The sequence below is a fragment of the Antedon mediterranea genome, chromosome 6 (genome assembly GCF_964355755.1).
Source record: "Antedon mediterranea chromosome 6, ecAntMedi1.1, whole genome shotgun sequence".
In the NCBI taxonomy this organism is placed as follows: domain Eukaryota; kingdom Metazoa; phylum Echinodermata; class Crinoidea; order Comatulida; family Antedonidae; genus Antedon; species Antedon mediterranea.
The window spans coordinates 9,912,199-9,939,242 of record NC_092675.1 but is presented as its reverse complement, the minus strand read 5'-3'; the positions used below and the strand labels follow the sequence as shown (position 1 = coordinate 9,939,242).

The 27,044-nt window shown below is 31.4% G+C and overlaps 1 protein-coding gene across 16 annotated transcripts in view; it reads right to left on the bottom strand.

Annotated features, from left to right (window-relative positions):
• LOC140052593 (uncharacterized) overlaps positions 1–25,609 on the bottom strand; it is a 115,962-nt gene extending 90,353 nt beyond the window's left edge. For 13 of the 16 annotated variants that reach the window (XM_072098213.1, XM_072098216.1, XM_072098215.1 and 10 more), the window contains exon 1: positions 25,417–25,609. In XM_072098213.1, coding sequence (XP_071954314.1) covers positions 25,417–25,512 — 96 coding nt within the window. In that variant the 5' untranslated portion in view covers positions 25,513–25,609. Of the gene's footprint in view, positions 1–11,367; positions 11,494–15,194; positions 15,239–15,719; positions 15,798–25,416 lie in introns of those variants that run through there. The other 3 variants (XM_072098225.1, XM_072098224.1, XM_072098226.1) reach the window with 3 other exon arrangements.
• Between the last annotated feature and the right edge of the window lie 1,435 nt (positions 25,610–27,044).

Here is a 27,044-nt window from a genome sequence, read left to right as displayed (position 1 = left end):
TTTGCCTGCACTACTGTGCAGTGTTAATGACCTTGATCCAAATATATATTATCAACATTAATAATATTATTACAATTACAAGGGATGAACCAGGCTTTCCCAAGAGGGTATACTTTTTAGATTCAAGCTTGGATAATCTATTGGCTCTTTCGTAATAAAGTGAGTGTTCAGTATTTGTTAAGCAAGTGCATATGAGCTAGATGTGTACACTGACACGACATGAACCTTTAAAGAAGTTGAAAACCTTTGCAGTTTAAACTTGTCCAACAACCCTTAAATAACGCAAAGATAATCACTATGTAAATAAAAGAATTGAATTAAATTGAAGCTCTTGGACATGAGTTTCAGTTGTTTTTATATTCTCTATTGACAAAATGTAATGAAGCATAAATCTTCTTCTCCTGCCAATCATATTAAAACTATTTGTTGTAACAAATTGACTGAAATTGATTAATTTGTTATCACTCACAATAAAACAAGATGGTCTTTTTGTATCCATGGTGACAATCAATAAACTAGTTGTAGCCCTATATATAATGTAATATATTCATAAACTGTGTGTCAAAGTAAAGCCCTTAGCTAGGATTTGTACAAGGCTGTTCACAAAAGGGGAGAAATCGTCACCTATTTACCATCACATTCACCTCTGTTTCATAGTTTGAAAAGTGCAGTATACTTATACAGTATATTAGTAAAAAGTCCTTTTGCTTTACAGCTTGTGGTTACCTATGATTTTACAACATTTTATAAAATTCTCCAATTAAATCTATTTTAAAAAGAAACTCTTCGAAATTTTTATTCATAGTGATATTTACCAGAAATTCTTAAATATAAATATTTGCAAAAATAATGTGTTTCTATAAGAAATAAATATACCAATACATATTGTTAATATATCAATAGGATTACAAGTAATGTTTGAAATAAAAGATATAATCAGATTCTTTGCATATTTTAAGTGCAAAATCTTCAGTTGATATTCACATAAAATGGGCAGTGAGCCTTTAAAATGAATGCTTTAAGCCTTCCATAACCTTTAACACTTGCCTCTGTTATGGAACATTTATCGAGAATTATACATTTATCGAGAATTATACCGACTAATGTTCTGTGCTAGTAGACAGTATATTACGTTTAGGAGCTATGATAAACTCAAAGTTTTACACAATATCTATCTATCTATCTACCTATTGTTTATAAATGATCTAATATGGGTAATTGTAAAATTTAATAACTAGAACGATTCAAATATTTGAAATAAATGATTATTATTTCAATAGTCAACATTTGTAATACAGAATGCAATAGTTCATTGGAAATACAAATAAATAGCTTACAAAATAATAAATTGGATAAATATTCACAGATCTAAATTAGGCCAACACGATATGTAGACTGTCAATTTATATTCACTGCAGTTGAATTTATTATTTCAAGGCACATCAATTTTGATGAGATTTTGCTACTTTTAAAATAGTATTAAATTTGTTTTTCTCATGAGATACAGTAATGTAGATGACGCAAAGAAAATAGCATTCAAGTAATTTAAATTTAGCAAGTGTTGTAAATGTTCTGTAGACTTCATGTTTAATAGAACAAAGGTAACTACATGTTGATCTAGTTCACTGCAATATTCTTTTAGCTTTAGGCAAAAATCTTTAACATATTTTTAATGGAAGATGTAGTGGCATAGAAAATTTTTTTGGTTAGTTTGTTTATACACAGGGATGGATCTAGAAGTGTAGTATAGGGAAAGGGGGTTATGCAATTCAATGTTGGGTAATCTCCGGTATACTGAGTATTTTGCTAGGGTAGCGAGCAGTGACCGGACAGAGGGCCATCAAGGGCCATCGGTATGGATTCAGGGGATGGAAAAATGTATATTTCGATGATTGGATCTTGGCACCATTTTTCTAGTTATCATGCAAATTTTAGGCGAAATCCAAATTAATATTTAATGGCCTTGAGACAACTACCTACATCTTGACCATTTGATCATTTGAATGCATTGCATGTTGGGTAATGTTGACATGTTATAGTTACTGCACACATTGAAACAGTTTCAAAATGCAGGTCAGTATAATTATGAATTGTATTGATGCTGCAGAAATTAGGCCCCAGCAATTTAAAAACACATTAGTTTTAACCCAACAAAATAACCTTGACTTTCAGGGTCAGTTCTTATGAATCAATAATTAAATAAGATTTTTTGTTGTGTCAAAAAAATGCAGATGGGGACATAATTTTACTTCATTGGAATTTATAATTCCTACACACATTGGACCTTCTAGAGATTTTCATATGTCTATCATTGAGTTAATGACTGGGAGATCAGTTGAGGTCAATCCAGGTCAAGTACTGCTCTATTAAGTCATCATCATGTAAAAGTTTATGATCAATCAACATATTACTTTACATTTTTTATTATTAGTTTTATTTATTCTTTCTACTTTCTGTCCTTTCATTCTGGCAAAAAGCATCTTTCAAAACTGAATATCATCTTCATCATACTGCATATTTACACAATAATTAAGAATAAATTCCCATGTTGTCATAATGCGCTGAGATCAGGCATATCCTACCAGCAAATTCAAACAATTATTCATTGTGTATCTATTTGCATTCAAAATCTAAAGTTAATCACTGCATGAACAATGTTAATTTTATATAACGAAATACAATATTATATTTTGTGCAATAATATAAGTAAAAATTAACAAACTTTAAAATCTAGAAATTATAATTAAAATTCAAAATTAAATTAGTAATTGCCTTATAATCTCCAGCCAATCCAATGAGTTTTAACATTGCATTATTTTTTATTCTGAATAATTAAAAAGTAAAGTAAAGGACAATTCATTTTTAATGTTGCTCTTGTCCCATCCCCATTATTTTAAAACATATATCTGACACTGAGGTCCATAATATAGTTCAGAATCACAATAAAACGGCTAGCTAAACTTCAATGGTCCTGACCATTGCATCACCAGGAAGTTAAAACCATTATATCTATGTGTTACTATAGCAATTAATGTTACATGTTACTATAGCAATTAGAACAGGTATGTGAACAGGTGTGAGGAAGCATTAAATTGATTTATTTTATAAGTTAACTGCTGGATGCTGAGCTAAGTTGAAAAAAGGGTTCCTTTCAATTATTTATGGCTGCTTTTGTTTTTATGTTAAAGCACTATAACAGTTTGGGCTCTTGTACTGTACTGCTTGTAGACTTGCCCCAAGTCTGTATTATCTATTTTTTTTATTTATTTGTTTTTATTTCGACCACGATTTTTGTCTGAAAATACAGACTTGTGAAACAGGTATAGAAATCGATTTGCAGACCGCAAACATCCGATAAGAATGACGTAGTTTATCATACCGTATTTGGCTATATGGGGCGGGCGGTATGTAAATGGATTTCGAATCAACCAATGATCATTTTGTTTCAAAATGAAAAAGATCGAGTACGTACAGTGCTGAATGTACGATCGAGACTGTTGAAATATAAATCGTAATGCCAAGTTGTTTTGTTTATTAATTGTTTAGTCCTTGGCCTAGGCCTCTTTCGTAGGTCCTACTCAATTCGCACGTATGACCTGCCAAATAAAACGCCAATAAAGTAGGCCTACATACCACCACTGCCGGCGGCACACAACAACAGGGCTACACGACCACACAGAACAGGACAGGGTCTGGGTGGGAATTAAATCAAAATTATCTCCGCGTAATAAATGATCCATTCAATGTTTGATTTGCGGAGAAGCTATAGCCTATCATATCAAGACGAGTTTTCATGTTCTTGGGAAAAATCCCATCAAAATGTTTACCAGACTACTAGGCATATAAAATAATTTCTAGCCTTCAGAAACTTTCATAAATGTAACCAAGTACACATTGTCTAAACGTAACATAGCGCATGCGCATCATCTTAGTTGTCGAGTCTTTGAAATTCTGAAATATGAATATTAAAACGGTGTACGAGTGAGTAGCCAATCGCATGCAGCTGAAACTAGTCAACCGGATAATCGTATGCACCAAGAATTCGTGTCAAACCACGTGACTTGTGCGTGTTTCCCCAGACGGAGTATCCAAAATCAAGTAGTATACGTATGAAACGCCATATGTGCCAAAATATTTATCTTTTTACTAATATTAAGAAAAAACTCCGTCTGGAACCCAGACTATACTGCTTGTTACAACCATTAATGTAGAACAATCCTCTGCTAATTTAGTAAAACCTCCAGCTAATGTAGAAACACCCAACAGCTTATGTAGTAAATAAAAATCAACACCAGCGAGAATGGTCAACAGCAATGTAGTAACGAAAATTGTCTCCCAGCTAATGTAGTTATCGCCAGCTAATAATAGAAAATATATATTTTTAAAACCTATATCTAAATCATGTGCAAATGCATGGCATATCAAAGAAAAAATTATTTCTCTGTTAAGTGAGGAAGAAGGTTGTTGCAGACTGTAGTACCAATAAACCAATTTTCAAATATAATAAAATAATGCAACCTGAATATTGAAAACATCATGAAAAAGGTATCACAAAATAGCTGAGAAAAAAGCTTCAATAACGTTTCGTAACACGTTTCATAATATGCAGTTTGCACAAATCTCGCAAGAAAACAATCTCTGTTCAAGTCACCGGGTTGTCAAGCCTCTGTGAAAATGTAGTCCGGTTAAAACCTTACCAACCGTAATGGTGAATAGAGTTTGTCAATAAAACATCTTAGTAAAACTATATTGTTTTTATTGCTTCAAAAGGTAAAACTGGGTATTCAAAGCTGTATTCTGAATATTTGTGCTATTTAAAGTTTGAACCAATCTTGCACTTAATAAATTGGTTAAATGAAATTCTAATACCCAATCAATTTTGTGTATATATTTAATCAGTTATTTTTTGCAATAGAAACAAACCTTATGACATTTACAAAGTTAAAGACATTAGACCTACATGTTTTGACCTAATTTAAAATCACACACTACATTTTATGTAAAAATAAATACTTTATGGATCTATTGTGATATTTTTTTCATCTTTAAACAGTTAAAAATGTGACAAATAAGTCGATTTTAATAATGTTAGCGGCCCGCAATATATCCCAACATCGAGCTACTTAGGTAGTGCATTGTTTTTCTCTTTTTATTAAAATAAAACTTAGAACACACATTTAATATAAGGAATAAGCTGGTATAAAGATATATTGTCCAACTAAAAAAACAATTTTTTTAAATGTTTTGTTGAATATGCCATTTTAATGTCACATATCACTTTGACTAAAAACTGGATTAAAATGAAAAATTATTTACCTGCAAAAATGTAATTTATAGCAAAAAATACCTCAATTGTCCGTCAGACAATGGTTTTTGGTTAAATTTAACCATTTCTTTTGTCTTTTTATTAGTGAAATAATTGCGTTGATTGTTTTTTTTCTACAGAAATAAATAACTTTATTAAAACTGCGAAATGGCCTATCTTTATTTTTCATGTTTTTGGGGGACAATAGGCCTACATCTTTAATGTATTTACTAAGTTTTATATATGCATTATTTGTACAAAACGTCAAAATTGGCGGTTTAGTGTCTTTAACCAAACAATTGATATGAGGTATGAGGTAATATAAATTGGCGGTCTAGTGTCTTTAACCAAACAATTGATATGAGGTATGAGGTAATATAAATTGCTGGTCTAGTGTCTTTAACCAAACAATTGATATGAGGTATGAGGTAATATAAATTGGCGGTCTAGTGTCTTTAACCAAACAATTGATATGAGGTATGAGGTAATATAAATTGGCGGTCTAGTGTCTTTAACCAAACAATTGATATGAGGTATGAGGTAATATAAATTGGCGGTCTAGTGTCTTTAACCAAACAATTGATACGAGGTATGAGGTAATATAAATTGGCGGTCTAGTGTCTTAACCAAACAATTGATATGAGGTATGAAGTAATATAAATTGCTGGTTTAGTGTCTTTAACCAAACAATTGATATGAGGTATGAGGTAATATAAATTGGCGGTCTAGTGTCTTTAACCAAACAATTGATATAAGGTATGAAGTAATATAAATTGCTGGTCTAGTGTCTTTAACCAAACAATTGATATGAGGTATGAGGTAATATAAATTGGCGGTTTAGTGTCTTTAACCAAACAATTGATATGAGGTATGAGGTAATATAAATTGCTGGTTTAGTGTCTTTAACCAAACAATTGATATGAGGTATGAAGTAATATAAATTGCTGGTCTAGTGTCTTTAACCAAACAATTGATATGAGGTATGAGGTAATATAAATTGCTGGTCTAGTGTCTTTAACCAAACAATTGATATGAGGTATGAGGTAATATAAATTGCTGGTCTAGTGTCTTTAACCAAACAATTGATATGAGGTATGAGGTAATATAAATTGGCGGTTTAGTGTCTTTAACCAAACAATTGATATGAGGTATGAGGTAATATAAATTGCTGGTTTAGTGTCTTTAACCAAACAATTGATATGAGGTATGAGGTAATATAAATTGCTGGTCTAGTGTCTTTAACCAAACAATTGATATGAGGTATGAGGTAATATAAATTGCTGGTCTAGTGTCTTTAACCAAACAATTGATATGAGGTATGAGGTAATATAAATTGGCGGTCTAGTGTCTTTAACCAAACAATTGATATGAGGTATGAGGTAATATAAATTGGCGGTCTAGTGTCTTTAACCAAACAATTGATATGAGGTATGAGGTAATATAAATTGGCGGTCTAGTGTCTTAACCAAACAATTGATATGAGGTATGAAGTAATATAAATTGCTGGTCTAGTGTCTTTAACCAAACAATTGATATGAGGTATGAAGTAATATAAATTGCTGGTCTAGTGTCTTAACCAAACAATTGATATGAGGTATGAGGTAATATAAATTGGCGGTCTAGTGTCTTTAACCAAACAATTGATATGAGGTATGAGGTAATATAAATTGCTGGTTTAGTGTCTTTAACCAAACAATTGATATGAGGTATGAGGTAATATAAATTGCTGGTCTAGTGTCTTTAACCAAACAATTGATATGAGGTATGAGGTAATATAAATTGCTGGTCTAGTGTCTTTAACCAAACAATTGATATGAGGTATGGGGTAATATAAATTGGCGGTTTAGTGTCTTTAACCAAACAATTGATATGAGGTATGAGGTAATATAAATTGCTGGTCTAGTGTCTTTAACCAAACAATTGATATGAGGTATGAGGTAATATAAATTGGCGGTTTAGTGTCTTTAACCAAACAATTGATATGAGGTATGAGGTAATATAAATTGCTGGTCTAGTGTCTTTAACCAAACAATTGATATGAGGTATGGAGGTAATATAAATTGGCGGTTTAGTGTCTTTAACCAAACAATTGATATGAGGTATGAGGTAATATAAATTGGCGGTTTAGTGTCTTTAACCAAACAATTGATATGAGGTATGAGGTAATATAAATTGCTGGTCTAGTGTCTTTAACCAAACAATTGATATGAGGTATGAGGTAATATAAATTGGCGGTCTAGTGTCTTTAACCAAACAATTGATATGAGGTATGAGGTAATATAAATTGGCGGTCTAGTGTCTTTAACCAAACAATTGATATGAGGTATGAGGTAATATAAATTGGCGGTCTAGTGTCTTAACCAAACAATTGATATGAGGTATGAAGTAATATAAATTGCTGGTCTAGTGTCTTTAACCAAACAATTGATATGAGGTATGAAGTAATATAAATTGCTGGTCTAGTGTCTTAACCAAACAATTGATATGAGGTATGAGGTAATATAAATTGGCGGTCTTGTGTCTTAACCAAACAATTGATATGAGGTATGAAGTAATATAAATTGCTAGTCTAGTGTCTTTAACCAAACAATTGATATGAGGTATGAGGTAATATAAATTGCTGGTTTAGTGTCTTTAACCAAACAATTGATATGAGGTATGAGGTAATATAAATTGGCGGTCTAGTGTCTTTAACCAAACAATTGATATAAGGTATGAAGTAATATAAATTGCTGGTCTAGTGTCTTTAACCAAACAATTGATATGAGGTATGAGGTAATATAAATTGCTGGTCTAGTGTCTTTAACCAAACAATTGATATGAGGTATGAGGTAATATAAATTGCTAGTCTAGTGTCTTTAACCAAACAATTGATATGAGGTATGAGGTAATATAAATTGCTGGTTTAGTGTCTTTAACCAAACAATTGATATGAGGTATGAGGTAATATAAATTGCTGGTCTAGTGTCTTTAACCAAACAATTGATATGAGGTATGAAGTAATATAAATTGCTGGTCTAGTGTCTTTAACCAAACAATTGATATGAGGTATGAGGTAATATAAATTGCTGGTTTAGTGTCTTTAACCAAACAATTGATATGAGGTATGAGGTAATATAAATTGGCGGTCTAGTGTCTTTAACCAAACAATTGATATAAGGTATGAAGTAATATAAATTGCTGGTCTAGTGTCTTTAACCAAACAATTGATATGAGGTATGAGGTAATATAAATTGCTGGTCTAGTGTCTTTAACCAAACAATTGATATGAGGTATGAGGTAATATAAATTGCTGGTCTAGTGTCTTTAACCAAACAATTGATATGAGGTATGAGGTAATATAAATTGGCGGTCTAGTGTCTTTAACCAAACAATTGATATGAGGTATGAGGTAATATAAATTGCTGGTCTAGTGTCTTTAACCAAACAATTGATATGAGGTATGAGGTAATATAAATTGCTGATCTAGTGTCTTTAACCAAACAATTGATATGAGGTATGAAGTAATATAAATTGCTGGTCTAGTGTCTTAACCAAACAATTGATATGAGGTATGAGGTAATATAAATTGCTGGTCTAGTGTCTTTAACCAAACAATTGATATGAGGTATGAGGTAATATAAATTGCTGGTCTAGTGTCTTAACCAAACAATTGATATGAGGTATGGAGGTAATATAAATTGGCAGTCTAGTGTCTTAACCAAACAATTGATATGAGGTATGGAGGTAATATAAATTGGCGGTCTAGTGTCTTTAACCAAACAATTGATATGAGGTATGAGGTAATATAAATTGCTGGTCTAGTGTCTTAACCAAACAATTGATATGAGGTATGGAGGTAATATAAATTGCTGGTCTAGTTTCTTTAACCAAACAATTGATATGAGGTATGGAGGTAATATAAATTGCTGGTCTAGTGTCTTTAACCATACAATTGATATGAGGTATGAAGTAATATAAATTGCTGGTCTAGTTTCTTTAACCAAACAATTGATATGAGGTATGAAGTAATATAAATTGCTGGTCTAGTTTCTTTAACCATACAATTGATATGAGGTATGGAGGTAATATAAATTGCTGGTCTAGTGTCTTTAACCAAACAATTGATATGAGGTATGAGGTAATATAAATTGCTGGTCTAGTTTCTTTAACCAAACAATTGATATGAGGTATGGAGGTAATATAAATTACTGGTCTAGTGTCTTTAACCAAACAATTGATATGAGGTATGAAGTAATATAAATTGCTGGTCTAGTGTCTTAACCAAACAATTGATATGAGGTATGAAGTAATATAAATTGCTGGTCTAGTTTCTTTAACCAAACAATTGATATGAGGTATGAGGTAATATAAATTGCTGGTCTAGTGTCTTTAACCAAACAATTGATATGAGGTATGAAGTAATATAAATTGCTGGTCTAGTTTCTTTAACCAAACAATTGATATGAGGTATGAGGTAATATAAATTGCTGGTCTAGTGTCTTAACCAAACAATTGATATGAGGTATGAAGTAATATAAATTGCTGGTCTAGTTTCTTTAACCAAACAATTGATATGAGGTATGGAGGTAATATAAATTGCTGGTCTAGTGTCTTTAACCAAACAATTGATATGAGGTATGAGGTAATATAAATTGCTGGTCTAGTGTCTTTAACCAAACAATTGATATGAGGTATGGAGGTAATATAAATTACTGGTTTAGTGTCTTCAACCAAACAATTGATATGAGGTATGAAGTAATATAAATTGCTGGTCTAGTGTCTTTAACCAAATAATTGATATGAGGTATGAAGTAATATAAATTGCTGGTCTAGTGTCTTAACCAAACAATTGATATGAGGTATGAAGTAATATAAATTGCTGGTCTAGTTAACCAAACAATTGATATGAGGTATGGAGGTAATATAAATTGCTGGTCTAGTGTCTTTAACCAAACAATTGATATGAGGTATGAAGTAATATAAATTGCTGGTCTAGTGTCTTAACCAAACAATTGATATGAGGTATGAAGTAATATAAATTGCTGGTCTAGTGTCTTTAACCAAACAATTGATATGAGGTATGAGGTAATATAAATTACTGGTCTAGTGTCTTTAACCAAACAATTGATATGAGGTATGAAGTAATATAAATTGCTGGTCTAGTGTCTTTAACCAAACAATTGATATGAGGTATGAGGTAATATAAATTGGCAGTCTAGTGTCTTAACCAAAACAATTGATATGAGGTATGGAGGTAATATAAATTACTGGTCTAGTGTCTTAACCAAACAATTGATATGAGGTATGAGGTAATATAAATTGCTGGTCTAGTGTCTTAACCAAACAATTGATATGAGGTATGAGGTAATATAAATTGCTGGTCTAGTGTCTTAACCAAACAATTGATATGAGGTATGAGGTAATATAAATTACTGGTCTAGTGTCTTAACCAAACAATTGATATGAATGAGGTATGAAGTAATATAAATTACTGGTCTGGTGTCTTCAACCAAACAATTGATATGAGGTATGAGGTAATATAAATTGCTGGTCTAGTGTCTTTAACCAAACAATTGATATGAGGTATGAGGTAATATAAATTCTTCCTGGAAGCAAATACCAAACATACAAATGTTGTCTCCATGGTTACATGATATATAATTTCAGTATGAATAACATTTTTCTTGAATTCAACAATAATCAAATTGCACTTCAAATAAAACTTCTTTTGTTTTATTACCAAGATACATTAACATACGTGATTACATGAATGTATCATGCATAGAATGTACAGATGGTATTATATTATACATCTTTGCATATAGAACATAGAGTATTACTATCATAGAATACATAATAATAAAAAAAACAACACACTTGATGTTTTAATGATGCATACAAATACAATACTGCTTATGGAATTGGCTGGCAGTAAACTGCAACAATGGTGATTTTTAGATATATAGTATACACACTAAATTTGGTTATGAAGTCAAGAAACCCAGATCTAAAATCACAATTTAAATAGCGCTTGTGGGCTAAGAATTCATCAAACATTCCACAGAATCAACACTACTCACCAAATCAGGACACAGAGACAAGATGAACAAAGCTAGGGTAATTGGTAACTGGCTGTATGCTCACAGTATATAATATCCACTGATGATATAAAAAACACAAGTACTTGTGATGTAAAGAAATATGCCTAAGGTTGTATTCCAAGTGCTTACCTACTGTACACCTGCTTATAGCCAAGATGACCCAGTAATTGTATTAGACTTGACCCTCCCATGTGTTTTAATCAACAGTGTTGAGAATGGGGGTTTCCTCCTAGGATGGCAATTACCATATTTAATGAATATTCATATATTAAAAGTATGCTTGGTATGGGAAATATGAGGGGTATAGGACTGTAGGCAATAACAAAATTATATCAAACAATGACTGTAGAGTGATAAAATCATACTCTAGATACCTAAATAATAGGACACTGTACACTACTTTGAAACATTTGTCTTTTAATTAGTGTGATGATCAAGATGATCTTATAACTAAAAGGAACAAATATTTGGCTGATAAAAGAAGTTTTTGGTTGTAAATTAATTTACTGTCAATGTGTAATATAAAAAATATAAGAAAAGGAATAAATTGGCTGTTGTAATTGACAATTGACAGTAAAGCATTTTAGAAATATTATTATGAAAAGGTTTATTCTTATTACAGTATGTTTCTACGTTAAAATAGTAAATAAATTGGAGCATATTACAACTTTATAGCTGTGTAAACTATAACAAAGAATATATTTGTTATACCAACCAGAAACTTTATTATTTTTAAAAAATCATTAGACCAAATTATTATATTTTATGAGAAAATAATTTTTCAGAAGATTTTGATTACATATCCATGTGAATTTCAAGTTACGAATGTAATATTAATACAAATATAGGCAGCCAGTACAAGACTGAAATGAAATAATGTTCATTTTTTATTTTATTCATACAGTAAACAGAAAATAATATGTTACCTGCAACTGTTTTTTTGAAAATAAATATTTATTTTATGTAATTTATTAATTTAAAAAAATAAAAATTTCTATTGCAATTGTACAAATAAATTTAAAACTAAATGCCAGAGTGTACAAATATAGTTTTAAACTCTATCAAAGGTCATTACCACCTAAATGTTTGATGGTTTATTTTGTTAATTAACTCGTTCATTTGAAAGCACTTTTTGTGATATATCAGATAGTTGTCATTAGGTCAATGTGAAAACAATTCACAACTTTTGGCTATATTACACTGATGAAAACAAAGTATGGATAGCATCCTCCAGGCACTAACTATATTTAGAAAAGCAATTATAGCTCTCCCTCTGGAAGGGAATACTCAAGTATTGGTCGTTACTACCGGTTACCAGTATACATAATGAGCTATAATACACACTTATCAAAATGTTTTGGACAGAATATGTGAAGTTATACAAGATAATTTACAAGGTGATGACTCATTAATAAGCGGACTCTGGTTCATTAGCATAAAAGCTGATGAGAGTTTAATTTCAAATGGCAATATAGTGATAATATTAATAGTGTATCATATTAAATTTTAGCATATACAGTTAGCAGTGCAAAGGCACTAAAAAAAGGAACCAGAGGAGCCACCCGAAACAGACAAAAAAAGTAACTCTCCCAAAACCAGACTATTCTCAAGGCCCAAAAGGTTCCAAATTCATTTTTACCATTAAAAAAAACATTCTGAATACCAGACTTTCTGGAAAATCAGAATGTATATGTCTGGTATTGGGGGTATTAATTGTATACACAAAAAAAGCTACGCAAAATTATAATTTGGCATGAAATTATGTGAAACGCTGGTAAAAAATAATGATTATCAATGATCCACACATCACCAAAAGACATCTTTACAGTTTACTAACCATAAAAGAGTGTCAAAACAAAGCATTTCATTTTCATGACTTGCCAAGCAACTACACAACTGCCAAGTCAGACACCCGTATTCTTAAACCGGACTTTAGTCGTAGTTCGAAGTTCGACTTGAAAAAGTCGTAGTTCGAGCTATTACTTAAAATTTGATTCATAGGTGAAGTAGTCGACGTTTGCAGTTCGACTTAATGAAGTCGAGCTTTTAGTCGAGTTTCACACGTCTGGGTAACAAAGACTATACATTGGCCAATGACAAGAGAGTATTTGAGGAGCAGACGAAATTTTGCGCATTGATATTACTTTCAATTTTCTTACAAAACTGTTTACGCATCCGGACTATATACATAAAAAATAATTTTAATCGTTAATTATTAGAACAAGATCAGTATTAATTTAACAGTGAAGTACTTTTGATTAACAACAAACAAAATCTTCAAAATATATTTAGGAACCATGGCGGTACAGTAACCTTCATATTTTCTAGAAAGCGCTAGGCCCCCTAAACATACCATCGCATGGTGAATTTCCGCATCTCCCATTGTCGCTATGGTGTGACGTAGTTCAAGTCGGACTTCTTGCGCGAAGAAAATAATGTAATTTGTATTTGGTTGTAAATAAAGATGATTTTCGTTATTATAACTCATACCAATGTATAATTTAAGCTAATATAAAAATAGATATTTCATTCTTCAATATCTGGCAAATATAACAACTCAATGACTGTTACGTTTTTCATAAACATCGTTTAAAAACCATTTAGTCGACCATTTAGCCTGCCCCCTCCAGGACTAAAAAAAATCGATCAAAATCCTTCTCAATTTAGTCGAGGTTGGCCTGATTTAGTCGGCGATTTAGTTGAAGTTCGGTTTATGAATTAAAATGACGTCATTTTTAAAGTTTTAGCTCGAACTACGACTAAAGTCCGGTTTATGAATACGGGCGAGAAAGTTATTCTGCGCACTCAAAAACATGTGCAGATAATGTCGACTGATGTGAAGTTAAATACGAATATGTAAATGCACTATACCTGTAGACCGGCATTATATGCGACAATTACATTGAAGGTCGTTAATTAACAAAAATCCTCAACATTTACCTAATTTACCATCAATTTCCACGTCAAAGAAAATACTAATTGTTTTTATTGTATATGATAGTTTGAATAGAAAGCTTAAAATGCAAACACTAGATAAATAAGGGATTATTTATTATAGAAAACTGCATGCATATGGGTCATTAGAGGACAATAATATTGCGAATGACTTTAGTAAGGTTAATTTTAAAGTAAATAGGTAATTGGTTTTGAAAAAAAATTCTTTTAATTTAAATGAGTATACAGTACCTAATAATATAATGTACTTGGCTATTTGTAAGACTTTTTTAATATTTACAAAATCTAGATGGGCATCAGATTGCAGTTTTTTATACCAATTTTTATGAAATCATCAAGCAAGTTTCCTCTAATGGCAAATGAAATGAATGAAAGTGGATATACATGCCACTGTGTTACTGTTAGCAAATCTTTCATAGATTTTGCGATGTTCTGACAAGACCATGAGTAAGAAATGAAATGTTCACAGAGTATGGACAGCTCACAGACGATACTACAGTCTTTGTTTCACGATCGATCGAAAAGTGGGTGAATTACTGAAGAAAAACGAAAATATCAATCCGCGCGCAATGCAAATGGATATTAGAATCAACAAGACAAAAAAAGTTATCACAATAGGACCTTATAGTATTTAGGGAATAGGAGTTTTGTTCTCCTTTGCAGGAGAAAAGGCTTCAGGTCAGTTTATAAAGATCATAGGCTGTAAACCTCAATCATTGTATCATCAGAGACAGTAACAAAAATTATAATATCCTAGATTTATAAAGCGCCTAAAATTGTGAAACCTCTAAGCACTGTGCATATTATTAGCCTAGCAATGTTTGGATCAAACACACAACATGGAAACATACTCCACCAATGCACCAGCTAATAATCAGCAAAAAGTTGTACACACCTGGGTGGAGAGAGGCAAACATTAAGTAAAGTGTCTTGCCTAAGCATACAAGCAATGATCAATAGCTCAACGTATAATACGATTTTTATTAGAGGTATTAATTGTTGAGCTTTCACTCATTCATATGTTGCAAATGGGTGCATTTACAATTCATCATAATGCAATTAATACACATTTGAATTTATAAATGACCGCTAAAAATAATTATTAGAATTGACATATTTGTCACACTTAACCATTAAAAATTTTTAAAAATATCGCGAAAGGTCCATATAGTATTTATTTTTACATAAATTGTAGTGTGACCTTAAATTGGGTAAAAAACGTAGGTCTATTGGCTTTAATAACAAACAACACATTTGACATATGTGATATATAATCTTTTTTTAAAAAAACCATAGTGAATTTCAGAAGCTACAAGAAAAATAACAAAATGCACATTTTTCTCATTAAATAACATACTGAATGATAAAATACTCACAGCCTATAAATATCCAAAAGTGGTACTGTAAACAGAAGCTACTGAAGCTGCAGGTCCTCCTTCATCTGTAGACAGATATCATACATTTACCATGGTTTACCTTCGCTACATTAGATTTAAAAGGTAATTGATTGTTGTCAGTTCAATGAAGCTGGCCAACAGAGGGTGCTCTACAGAGTATTTATATCATCTAATGATAACTGTACTTGTAATATACTCAAAAGTTTAAGTTCAAAAGTCCAATTTTCATGGAACACACTTTGAAGCATATAGAATAATAATAATAATAATAATAATAATAGAAAACATTTAAACCTTTAAAAATGTCTTGTTTATAGCATGAATTATAATTTCTAAGAATGAGGTATTGAATCAGAGAACTGAATATTAGGTCCTACAGTTGATAATTAAATCTGCAAGTCCATAATATTGATTACATGAATTTTATATTATATATTTTTATTAAAATAATGAAATCGTATTAACTGAATGGCTTTTTTTTTGCTGAAACCTTTAGCTACACATTTTGTATGATATACATTGGCTGAATGACAATAAGCGCTCACTGGAAAAACCACAGGCCCCAGAGCTCCAGAGCTCAAGGGGCCCCAGATCTCAAGGTGGCCTAGAGCTCAAAGGGCCCAGATCTCAAGGTGGCCCAGAGCTCAAGGGGCACCAGAGCTTAAGGGGTCCAGAGCTCAAGGGGGCACAGAGCATGAGTATCTGCAATGCAACTACCCAGCGTTGGAGGGCTTCTTAGGAGTGCTAATCCAGGGGCATTCCTCCTGTGTTACGACACTGATGATATAATGTTGTATGACAAATATTATAGATTCTACAGTGTATCTTGTCAATCAAATTTGTATACAAATAAAGCATTGAAAGGATTGGCATAAACAAACATTTATTTTTATTGACATTTCTATTACAGTATAGTCATTATTTAGCTGTTAATGTTTGCTTATTCTCATTTGAGACTTGCTTCTTCAACATGAAAATATTCAGCCTATGCAATAGCGTGTATAGAATGCCTATATTTATTTAACTAAAGGTATTTATTTTAATAGATTCAGTCTGCAATAATATATACAGTATTTTCAGCAATGATCAATCACATAACAGTATACGTAAGTACTGTACATGTGCTAACCCTGTACAGACAAGGGTGCCATTTTTCAGTGTGATATACTGTACAACAATGAAAAAATGTCCCCAATTTCTCCGGATCTGCACGAGTCATGAGTCTAGGGGTGGATGTCAAAAAGCTAGTGGATGGAAACAGATTAAAAAATAGCTATTTTATTCTGATACATATACACATGCTTGATTTGCATTTGTACTGATAATTTACATAAAAAAGCTACTTTTTTGTTTACAGAATTACAAAATTTGATAACTTTGTAATTTTGTTTAAAAATTGTTTTATTGGAACTTGATATCTCTTAAATTTATCCTTTTTGTTTTTTTTTTATTTTCAGAAATGTTTGAAATACATTTTCTGTATCACATTTTAAAGGTAAAAAATAATGTTTATATAATACTATTTAAATAATAAAACTAATACTACATAAAATCATAATCTTTAATTAATTTAACGTTAAAATGAAATAAAAAATCTCTGCACCATGGAATTCCCCAGTATAGCTGGTATCCACAAGCATAGGGTATTGTGAATTTCTTTATCAAAATTTAACACTAACTAAACTTGACTGCATATGTTAAATTCATCAATCCCCCCATAATAATAATTCACAATAGCCCTAGTATTAACATGGAGCATTAATTATCGGGAAAGAGTAAAATTATATCTTCCCTGGTATTATCAACTTTGGTTGATTCATACAATGTTATAACTAGGCCTACATAAGATTTGACACATACTATAACTATACTACATAGATAGATTGTATAATCATCAAATTAGAATTGACTATCTCCCCCCTGTAGGCTACTATATAGCCTCTGGCAAATATTATCAAGTGTTTCTGTTTATAAAGAGTAGCATACAATGTATGTATGGCCTTGGGACAAAAGATAAGGATACTACTGAATATCGAAATAATATTGAGAAGAAATATTTTGTACATGTATGGTGCTATCAACGCCTGTGGAATTTTCCTAATTTCATTTTCAATTATGATCACTATGATATTTTACATGATAGCCTCTTCTTCAGTAGTGAATAATAATAATAGTATTAGTAGTCTTATATAGTGACTATAATACAATGTTTCTAACTGCTTTAAGCTATATCTACTGTACACTATCAAACTAGTTTCACAAAAAAGTGTGCTATGCCCAAATATGGTAGCAATATGACATCATCATGTCCCATATATGGGCACATCACATTTTTTTTTGTCACAGAAAGTTTGATAAAGTTTGACAAAGCTTTACGCACAAAATAAAAAATCCTAAGATAACCCAAAGAATAAGAAAAGCAGAGGAACCATTTGCACCTGCTCCATTCTCCAGCACAGTACAGCATGAAACAATGATACCGATTACATACAAAAAAAATCGGTAAAATAATGTCATTTATGTTTGCACGATAATGTCCATAATTTTTTTTTATTGAGTCTTGATTTCTTTTATTTTGCAAATAGCTATAGCTATATACTAAAAGACCACTATTGATTTTCATGATAATCGATATATTAGTGATGTAACAAAAGCTTGTTATTAAAATATAGAGTTATCTGTATCCTCATATGGGCCTTCTGTTAATCTGTGTATTTTGACAAATATTTTAGTTTTTACTATTTTTTATTTATCTTTTTGTTAAATACTGTAATAACATTCTGAAGAGCAAATACACAAACCAGTGGAAATTTCACTTTTTTGGTGTTATGGTGTCAATTTAGACACTAGAAAACTATTTTATCCCTGATGCTAATAATTAGCTATCTGAACACTGCCCTCTACTAATATTTAAAACCATATTCAATACTAATTAAATGTAAGGACAAATAAAACGCATGTAATGTACAGAACTGAAAACATATTACATCTCTCTCTGGCAGTATACTACTACTATACATAATCTGTAAATCTGTATTATATCTTAAAGAAATCATATCCTGCTGATTAAGTGATAAGATTCGGAAATAATGATCTGCAAGATGCTGGGACAACACACTGGATCCAAATCATTAGACGCCTGTCTAATAATAGTCTAAATAATTCTTATTCAATAGCAAGAAAAAACATTCTTTAACTTTGGAAAGTTTTGAATAGCAGACAGTATGATATATCTTGAATTCAACTTAATTGAAATGATTGATTGATTAATTGGTGTTGGATGGTTCTCAGTTGGAGATGGCTTTAACTCCATGGGTTGTTTAATGAATGTGCCCTGCTTTATAAGGACATAGATAATGTTATAGAAGACATGTCCTAATAATAAATAGGCAGGTCATATGTGTAACAGTTGAACAGGTTATATTGATATTTTAATTAAAGTAGTATGAGACAAGACAATCAGTATATTCAATTTGTATTTTCCTCATGTATACAGTATTAATATGCAATATGGGTTAAAATATGAGTTTATAAGGATTTATCAAAGTATGATACTTAAAAGTTATGTTTGTTTAATTTAAATCTGCTTTTGAAATTAAAAAAAAATGTTTTAAATTAGGATAATAAAACTATGTTAAAATTTGCCAAATTATGCCAATATTTTATTAGCGATAATGTTAATTGCTAAATTGGTTTTAAAGTAAAATATGCAAAAAAGCACAATATGTACTAGATTTGGTCAAAATATTCACAGCACATACTTTTATTTAATGAGAGGTCAAAACAATACCCTGGGGACACTACAAATGTTGGGATTCAAACAAGTAGCTTTTTTTGCATTTAAAATCTCATTACACGGAATCTCTTTGTTATACAATCACTTTTCGTAGGCATGTTAAATATGCGTGTAATAGGGTATAAACAGGCCTCTAGAATATTGTATAAACGTGCCCTCTAGAATGTGCACTGGTGTTAGATACTCTCTCTCTAGTGCTGTCAATTGAATTCCAGGAAGGCTAGTGAAAGCCAAAAGATCAAAATATTAATGCCTATGCATCCCAGGAGGTTGAAATTTAAGCAGGACTGTTGCAAGTGACCTTTTTGATGTCACTGATGAGCCTGGTTACATACCAGAGGTCAAGTTCAAGTTATTATCCAATCACAAACTAGGTACAAATGTTCACAGTCCTACTATCTACTGTACTACTACTACTATACAGTAAAGTCATTTAAAATTAATTGTTTTTTAATAACCATAATATTAAAACATATCTTTCAATTGATAATCTAGCTTTTCTTACTGTTTATAAAATAATAGTTGAGGTACATATTGTGTATTGTGGACAACATAGACTGATGGAGGACTAAATTACACATTTTATAATGTCACTGATTTTATAATATTAAAATTACATATCTCATACTGACATAATGGTGAAACTAATACATACCACCTGAAACTAATTTCCATCTCACCTGGTCAAATCTCACCTATAAAAGGGGGTGCACCATTGTACCCCTCTGATATACATACCAAGACAAATTTTACACCTGTAGAGTTATATATTGAGGTCTTTATTAATATCCAGCCTAAAGGTCACTTACTAATTTCAGAGATTAAAGAACCATTATAAAGATTACAAAGTTAGCATTATAAAGTTTAAATAAGGAGATCAAATTGAACTAAGAATTTTGATGACAAGGTTTTATCAGTATGAATTATCAGTTTGTAAAATTATCTATCAATGTCAATTAATGATGACATGCTTGTTTACCAATTTTGTATACTGAAATAAAATGACATAGAATAATGATAACCATACTGTAAACTGTAATTCATTAAATTCCTAATCCTATATGAAAATGGATCGGATATGGCTAAGATTGGTTTCATTTATCATATATACATTATACAGTACTATAAACAATACTGTGATATAAAAGTATTGTAAATTAAGGTAAATACATACTCAACAAATTATCATCATATTTATACAATGACTGTTGTGTTGATGAGTGAAACAAAACGAGATAATACTATATTCAAATCAACGATAATAGACCATGGATTTTCTGTCATTGTATTTGTCGATCAAATATGTTTTTTTTGCAACAGCTAAATCAGGTTTACCGTTTAACTATTGATTACTGATCGTATTCATAATCATTCAACCATGTCATTATGTAAAAGGTCATTAGTTGCTCAAAAAATGTTTATCCACACGCGCATATTGTTAATCTTGTTTTCATATAAGCTGCAACACAAATACACATCATTTATTTGCAAAGTATAAAATAGAATGATGAAACCCGTTTCCTAAATCAACAACCATTTGCATAAATTAATAGAATGAAATTTATATTTTTGCATATTTTTTATCAATATTTCATGAAAATAATTACTCAACATTTATAATACAGGTACATTGTATATCGAGTAGATCAGTGTTCCGCAACCTTTTTTGACTGCGACCCCATGATCCTATTTTGGGAATTCTCGCGACCCAGCATTGCGTATTTGAGCTTACAGACAGTGGCAAAGCGAATTTTGTTAAATGACACCACTAGATGGCGGGAAATGATACTCTCGCAAGTAAAAATCATGATAAATGGCACCTCTATTTGGCCGGAAATAACAATACAATATTAGCGCGCTCGCAATTTGCAAAACGATCGTAGCCTACTTTTTCCGCCGGTAAACACATTTGCGTTCTATGCTAATGTCAAGGGGTTCTCCCGAACAATAAAGATTTCTCCTGGCTAAGGCCTGAACAACATCACTATGAGTGTAATTTGGGATGGATCTGTTTATATTGTTCTAAGGCCTGAACAACATCACTATGAGTGTAATTTGGGATGGATCTGTTTATATTGTTCTAAGGCCTGAACAACATCACTATGAGTGTAATTTGGGATGGACCTGTTTATATTGTTCTAAGGCCTGAACAACATCACTATGAGTGTAATTTGGGATGGACCTGTTTATATTGTTCTAAGGCCTGAACAACATCAGTATGAGTGTAATTTGGGATGGACCTGTTTATATTGTTCTAAGGCCTGAACAACATCACTATGAGTGTAATTTGGGATGGATCTGTTTATATTGTTCTAAGGCATGAACAACATCACTATGAGTGTAATTTGGGATGGACCTGTTTATATTGTTCTTTCTATTGTTCTAATGTTCTCAATTGTAAAAATTCCCCCCGCCGGTACATCAAAGTTCGCAGTTTTTCAGTCAAGTTACACAATCCTTTGCAAACTACAGAAAAATAGCGTCGTTAGAACCAGTTTGTAGGTTATTAAATCCACGTCCTAATAGGGGATTTCCCACTTGTATATTAACAACAAACTATGTGTCAAAAGTGTCCATTTCCCCATCGTTGCATTGCGGGTCAACATAGGGAAAAACTTTAGATGTAAAATGTAATCAGTGTTAAGCATGAAAGAAAAGCGATTTCATTCTTAATGATTCTAATTTTTATCTTCTTCATGTTAACAGTTATACTATCAGTACTACAGATGTACTTTTTATTTCAATAATGTTATAAACAGTATGATGATGAGTTTGTTATAGAAATGTGTGATATAATGTTAATGTATGTATGTACTACTGCCATCTATCTATTACAGTATACAGTAAAAGTTCTGTTAAGTTTGGAATAAGTAAGCTGTTATGTGTAAGTCCAATGTCATGCTGGCATGGGCCATAAATGAAAGTCAAATGGCAATCAGCTGAATAAACAACTAAATAAGTTGATGAAATGCAAATACTACTTTCTCTTGATTAATTGCGTAGTTATAGTATCATTTAGAATTCAATTAAAGTTGAATTTAATCTGAGAAGAAAAAACAAATGTATGATACAGTAACCGCTCTACTGAAAGGTGAGGTTTCTATAAAATCTGTTTCATTTTTGTGCAAATGGTCAAATTGATCTCAGCAGACAGTAGCTCACTCTGGTAGTCCTCCAAAATATGCAATACTGTACTACAGTACACCAATTGATACTAACATAAACCTCTACATCTTATGCACCCACATACATCAACTATACTCGGTAACAAAACTAATTTATCAAGTAATTTAAAAATGAGTTTCCAATTTCTAATTGTAAAAACCAAAATACTATACATACAAAATCAATTTCAGTAATCAGATATGGCAATTATAATATGCTTTGTAGAATATACCAAAGTAATAATATGCAAATCTTCATTTATCATGGCATCGGTGTATGTGTAACAGCTTGCCTAGTATAAACAATCCTAATAAAAAGAAAATTATCCTTTATATGTCCCATTCCAAAGGCATGCGCTGCCAAATGTGTGACTGCTGCAAATTACACTTTTTATGTATGTTGCGCTTTTTAAAAATTATAATAGCATTAGCTACATAAATGAAGAATGTTTATACCGAGCATTGATATTGGTCTATACAGAGCATTGATATTGGTCTATACAGAGCATTTTGTTGCAGCAAGTAATGTAAGATGGACCAAAACAACTTAATACTATATTTATTGTAATGTAATTGGGAATTGAATCCAACAAATTGTTTAATACATTTTATGCCAACCTGTAATATAATAGTAAGGACATAAAACATGAATTTATACTTTGTAAAGTATATTGTTGCAATGAAACTAGAATTTAGTATTACACTGGGACCAAACAACTGTTTAGAGACACATGTATGTACCTTCTGGTGGGTAAGCCTTACAGTTATTTGAACTTATTTTTCCACCAGCCACACATTTCTTTTAAATGCATGATGTTTATTGTAACATATAATTATTATTTTATTAATTATGTGTGGAAATAAATTTGAAAAAACAAAAATGTACATCTCATTCGAAGGACAAGGAAATGAAAGTGAAATATCTTGCCTTGATACAAGCAATATGGCAACGCCATGTATCGAACCAATGCCTCCCAAATGTTAGGCTGATATTCCTTACTTACGCCATACTGCTATATCTAGGTAAGATACTATTAGATGAAATTCACCTATAATCTAATGATTCATACTATAATACCTATTGTTCACGCCCCACTATTGTCTGCTCTCACTAGTGTTCAATAGGCAATGCCTTTTCACATTTTCTATAACCTCCTATAAAATTACATCAACAGAATCCTTTCTATAATATCCTATTGTCATCTCTTTTTCTTTGCTAGCCCCAGGGGAAATTTGTATCAACAGTTTGTGCATAATGCAGTTTGTTATTATACACATGAAATAAAAATAAACATTGTAAAATTAGTAATTGGTAATTGAAAGAAAAAATAAACAGAATGCGACTATTGTTGTACTTAGTTAAAAAGGTTGTTTAGGCACAGGGCAACACTTATCGTTAAAATGGAAGTTTCGTCCTTCTGGAAGTTTCTAGAATACTATAAAAAACATTCTGATTGGATAGCATGCTGAATTACACCAGCAACTTAAGCAAGAAACTTTATAAATTTGTCAGTGGCGTACAATAAAACCGTAATTAAGAAACAGCATCTCAGTTGGGCAAAAACAGTCAACAACTCCGAACAACAGTAGTAGTAATCAGTCAATAATAAAAATGAAAAATATAATGATGGTAAATATCAGAAAAACAATAAAAACATATAGCCCAGTCTGTGGAGGTTGTTGTGTCTAAACATTGTCAGGTTTTCAAGTAATTTATTACTAAAGCATTTCTGTAAAAATTAGCAAAGTCATCAATCATCTTCTTTCTATAGATGTGATCTATCTGCAACAAAAACAAACACTAAAAAGATGTGGTATGTGTGAAGCATGCAAGCATGGTTAGAATGTATTTAGCTGATCCTTTAACAAAATTATTGTTTTATAATAAAAGTCTTTTCATAAACTACCTGACACCCAGACTTTAAAAATCTAAAAAGTTTTCCAAAAAGCAGACATTGTTTTGGGCTGCCCAAATTGTTTCTGACTTTTGTAGAGTTGTATTTGACTTGATAGCAAAGTACTATAAAAATGTATGTGTGTATAAAGCTACATTCACAGTTTGTTTCGATTCACGGAACGGAAGATGGCGCCTTTTTAAATATGGTAAATCATATAAAGAATTCCATTCTGTGAAACGTATTGAGTTTGAATGTAGATTTATTTGTTTAATTTAATTTAATTGTGAAGTTGGTTATTACTATATGAACAAATATATATCTACAGTTGTGTCTTTGATTAAAAATTTTAAGAAAACCAATAATTTGACAGTTAAATTCTAAAACATAACTTTGTTTTAATTTGTTATTTATCTATGACACAGTAGGTTGGATTTATGATTAGAAATTGTATTATGCATTTATCTAGTAAACCCACGGACATGCTTTATCTTTTATTTATCTCTAACTCTACACATAACTAGATAAGATAAGAAAGAACCACCAAGAATTCCAACATTATACAATAATATTGTCAATATTGTTCAGGTGGTGGGAATAATTTCCAATATAACTTAGTACTAGTAGTAGCCTAGACGTTACGTCAACCTTTTCTCAGTACACCTTTATATATCTTATTATCTTTATCCATAGTAAAGGCAATCAGGGAATCGATGTACCACCACTTTACTAGGTAGGGTCCTGAAGAACGGTCCTACTCCAGGTTAAGTACTACCATGGTACCAGTGTCCGCCGATGAAGGTAGTCTGGGCCTATCTTACCTTTGATATTGTGAGTGGTCTTTGGTGATCACGTCCACCATTTAAACGAAATCCCCAAGGTGCACCGCCTTCCAACTTAACAGTAAATCGAGCCATAATTTCCCAGTCATAAAGTTTTATTTAAACTAACTTTTTAAGTACACAGCAGGAGCTAGTATCCTTTTCGCCTGTCAGCTGGAGTCCGCTTAAAAAGAACCGGGGTTCAAGAGGTGATGCCTCCTGTATCCAAATGAGTTACAGTGGTGGCGCTATACACTCATAATCCTAGATATACCATTATTAACAATTGCTGGTTTAGTTCATATCACCAATTAAAATACTTGATGTATTTACACATTACTAATTATTAATCAATATAAATAGTTTGTTATCAATCCATCAATACAAGATAAATCATTTTAGAATCATATTCATCATAAATCTAGCCTGCATGGATGGTGCACTTCCGTGTGAGTGTGAAAGGATAATTTGGTTCAGAATTATAAGTTCTTCGCCAGAGAATGGAACGCATCGCATAGAATATATATTAATTACGCAAACATTTGACCAATCAAGATCAGTTTAGTTTTCATACATCGATATACAAAAATTGATACAAAATGCACCGAGATGCTTCTTAAGAAATCACGATGAATATAAGATAACGAGTGTTAACGCATAAATAGATAGTTAATACAATGTATGTACAAATGCTAATGACTTTTGGGATCATAGAATAAAACTGACTCCAAATAACGAGAGGCGAGCCATGATTCAAATCATCATCATTTCTTGCCTCTCGTTATTTGGTAGTTTTATACTATGCTATTTAAACTGATGTCACATAATCATCTATTGGTTTTTTAAATCAGGACAGCTTCTTGTCAGGCGTAAATGAAGTCATCATGCAATTTAAATTCTAAGTATGGAAGCCGAAGTATCGAAATTGGCATCTACAAGCGATAATAACATAAAGTATTATTTGGGTAATAATTTATCAAAACAATTATATTTTAGACAATGCAAAATTCCAAATACTAAGGCAGAACAAAACAAATTTGTGCCGGGTTAGAGACATTAATTAATTCAATTTGTGGTTTTAAAGTTTAGTGCCGGTAAATAATAAAAATAACACAGACACCTTATGGATACGTGATCTACGTACACCATAAAGACGGAAGAATTGTGAATGTAGCCATAGGTTAAAAAGTCCTTATTTTATTCATGAAGTACGTAGCTTTATTCATGCTATATTCAGCAAGGAAGACGAAGAATACTTGTATTGTATGCGGTACTCGTAGCGCAACGTTTGACTACACTGTTAGCACACCGGATGTCCGCCGTACTTTAATCAGAAAAACAGTCTGGTCGCGTTGGATTGGTCAGAAGTTTACTTGAAATGTCTGCGTTACATAGACTAACCCTCACAACATGATTCTAAAACAACGTATTATTCAATAATATGAAACTACCAATGAAATGAATCGCAAATTGCTGATTAGTGTTTTGTTGAAAATGTTTAATAGCTGTAAAATATAAGGTCACAATATTTCTCTTCTGATTTTAAACACAATAAGTATTATAAACAAAATAACATCTCAGAACTAAATTCATTCATTGTATAGGCCTAACAGTTTCGTTGCTCTGAT